This window comes from Physeter macrocephalus, unplaced genomic scaffold (assembly GCF_002837175.3).
Source record: "Physeter macrocephalus isolate SW-GA unplaced genomic scaffold, ASM283717v5 random_6342, whole genome shotgun sequence".
Lineage (NCBI taxonomy): Eukaryota > Metazoa > Chordata > Mammalia > Artiodactyla > Physeteridae > Physeter > Physeter macrocephalus.
Window position 1 is genome coordinate 1 of NW_021151626.1, and position 2,829 is coordinate 2,829.

Below are 2,829 nucleotides of genomic sequence, written 5' to 3' on the forward strand. Positions count from 1 at the left end.
TCAGTAGTTGTGGCTCGCAGGCTCTAGAGTACAGGCTCAGTAGTTGTGGTGCACGAGCTTAGCTGCTCTGAGGCATGTGGGATCTTCGTGGACCAGGGATCGAACCTGTGTCCTCTCCCCTGGCAGCTGGATTCTTAACCACTGCGCCGCCAGGGAAGTCCCTGTAATGTTATTATTTTTATTATTGTTAACTGTTCCTATCATTATTAGCTCAGAGGAGAGGGACGGTACACCTGGGAATACTCAGGGATTGCAGGGGTGTCAGAGGCCCTAGAAGGAGGGTGCTGGCCAGCATGGCCCCAGGGCCAGGGTCTGTGCCAGGTGTGGGTGGTGGGTGTGGAAAGGGGTGACGGTGAGTCACCAGGGCCAGCCACGCCCTGCTTCTATTTAAGGTCCCGGCAGCCATACCCACCACCGCCACTGCCTGTCCGCCGTTCCAGCCATGGCACCGTCTTATGTGAGTGCTCCGGGGGTGGCGAGGTGTTGGACCCAAGGCTGCACCGGCATGGGGTAGAGGCTGGGGCTTGGCTGAGGTCTCCTGTTTCAAGGAGAAAGTGGGTGTTCGGGTGTGCTATGACGTTCTGGGCTGTTCTTTCTGGTTGACCCAATCCATCCCATGCTCCCGTCTCCCCCTTGGTGTTTCCCCCTTACTTTCTACCTCTCTGAGTATCTTCCTGTCGATTCTTTGCGTTCCTCTCTCCAGCCCTTTCCCTACGCCTGGCCCTCTTTCCTCTGCCTCTGTGCCCTTCTGCTCTCTGACTCTGCCGGTCTGGGTCCCGGTCGTGTTCTCCCCGGCGCTGACCCATCTGTCTCTCTCCTCTGCCTCCCTGATCCCCTTTGGCCCCCGCACTCCTGCTGCTGTAGAGCGTGCCCTACACGACCCCGCTGCCCGAGGGCTTCGAAGTCGGCACCGTGCTGAGAATCCGTGGTGTTGTCAACCAAGAGGCTGACAGGTGAGACCTCCAAGCCTCAGCGGTAACGGGTGGCAGGTCTCCAGGCTCAGCTGACCCCACTTGTTACAGCGCAGAGAACGAAGCCCCAGGCCAACTTTACTCACCAGGATCTTGGAATCCCCAAGCTATTTCCCACCTTCTGGAATCTGATGTCTTTACTCATTTGTCCCAGGACAGTGTACCTGGGGTCCCTACATCCTTCTAAGAATCTAGTGGGTTCCGGGACAATCCAAGGTTCTTACTTACAGTAAGACTTCCAGTCTGAGTCTGAAGCAACTGTGGAAACACAGCCTGTGAGTCAGAGGTGCCCTGGGCCCCTGGGAGGCCTCAGCAATCACACCTATGACTTCCTGGGTCGGGAGCTTCAGGATTTCTGGGAATCTACGATGCCTGGGAATACTGGGGTCCCTGGCATTGTTCCCAGCCCTCTGAGGACTGGGGGCTCAGGAGCACTCTGGTTGGGAACCGGAGAACACTTGGGAACCAGGAGCACCCTGGTCTTCAGGACCATGACTCCTTGGCAACTCCCAGACTCTGGAAGTGAGGGGGACCCAGGCCATAGTACGGTGAGCCTCGCCTAGGTGGGTGTGTGTCCAGGTCCCCGGTTGGTTTCTGGATGTCCTGGAATCCGGGCTCCTTGGCCTCCAGTCCAGCACCCCTCCTTCACTGGCGAGCGGCTCTCAGGTCCCTGGAAACTTGGGTGTGCTCTGGCAATCGGTAAGTCCTGCCTCCGACGCCCCCGCCCATCCGCCACCTACCAGGTTCCACGTGAACCTGATGTGCAGTGACGAGACGGACAGTGAGATCGTCCTGCACTTCAACCCCCGGCTGGCTGAATCCACGGTGGTCATCAACACCATGGAGTGCGGCGCCTGGGGCTCAGAGGAGCGCGTCCTCGGCGGCGCCTTCCACCGTGGGCAGCCCTTCGACCTGCTCATCATCGCCGTGCATGAATGCTTCAAGGTGCGTCTCTGCCACAGGGGTGGCCGCCAACACCCAGGTCTCTTGCCTTGGCAAGGCCAGGAAGGCCCTTGGCGGAGGTGGGGGGCAGAGGCACGGCCAAGGCTGGGCAGGGCGTCCCCAGTCCCTCACCTCCCCTGGCGCAAGCGCACTAGAGGGCAGGCGTATGGCGGTGGCAAGGACGCGAGAGCAAGAGCCCAAAGGGTGGGTGTCCAGCGGGGAGGCGTGGACATCCCGGACCCTATCCCTGTCCACGGGCTTCTGACGTAGCGGCTCTGGGGCGGGGGAATGGATGCGTTGGGAGACAGGACCCAAAATAAGTCCCAGCAGGGAGCGGTCGCTGTAGACCCTCCAGCTCCCAGGCCGTTCTCCACTTTCAATCTGTGCGTCACAGTGAGGCGGTGGACGCGGGCACCGTGGAGACCACATCCACCGCCAAAGCTTAAAAAGTACTCCCGCGCCAACGATGAACTCTTTGAATCCTCACGGCAAGGGCTCAGAATCAAGAGTAGCCCTTTTCCTTAAGGCGGGGTTGCGTGGGTGACGAGGTCACGCAGCGTGGGTACGAGTCGGGAATGAGCCCGCAGTCGCCTCGGCAACCGTAAACCTGTCTCCTCGCCCCTGCAGGTTGTGGTCGGGGACTCGGAATCCCACGAGTTCATCTACCGGCTCCCACCAAAGCGCGCGCGCTGCTTGGAGGTGGGCGGGGACGTGAAGCTGGATTTGGTGAAGATCTTCTGAGCCTTCCCACGAGGGCGGGTGGGGACGGGGCGCAGGGGTCTTGGGTGGCAAATAAAGTCTTATAGCTTCTCGTCTGTGCGCCTCCTGTGTGTCTGTGTCTCCTTCATATAGACGAGAATAGCAGGCTCAGGGAGGTGAAGACACTGACTAAGGGTCACACAGCGATTGCGTGGCC

At 59.9% G+C, this 2,829-nt stretch overlaps 1 protein-coding gene across 1 annotated transcript; it reads left to right on the forward strand.

Annotated features, from left to right (window-relative positions):
• Nucleotides 1-388: 388 nt before the first annotated feature.
• On the forward strand, nt 389-2,699 carry LOC102992684 (galectin-7). Its single transcript, XM_007114565.4, has 4 exons — nt 389-457; nt 865-953; nt 1,715-1,916; nt 2,541-2,699. The coding sequence occupies exons 1-4, from the start codon at nt 443-445 to the stop codon at nt 2,652-2,654; spliced, it is 420 nt and encodes a 139-aa protein (XP_007114627.1). The 5' UTR covers nt 389-442; the 3' UTR covers nt 2,655-2,699.
• The last annotated feature ends 130 nt before the right edge of the window (nt 2,700-2,829 follow it).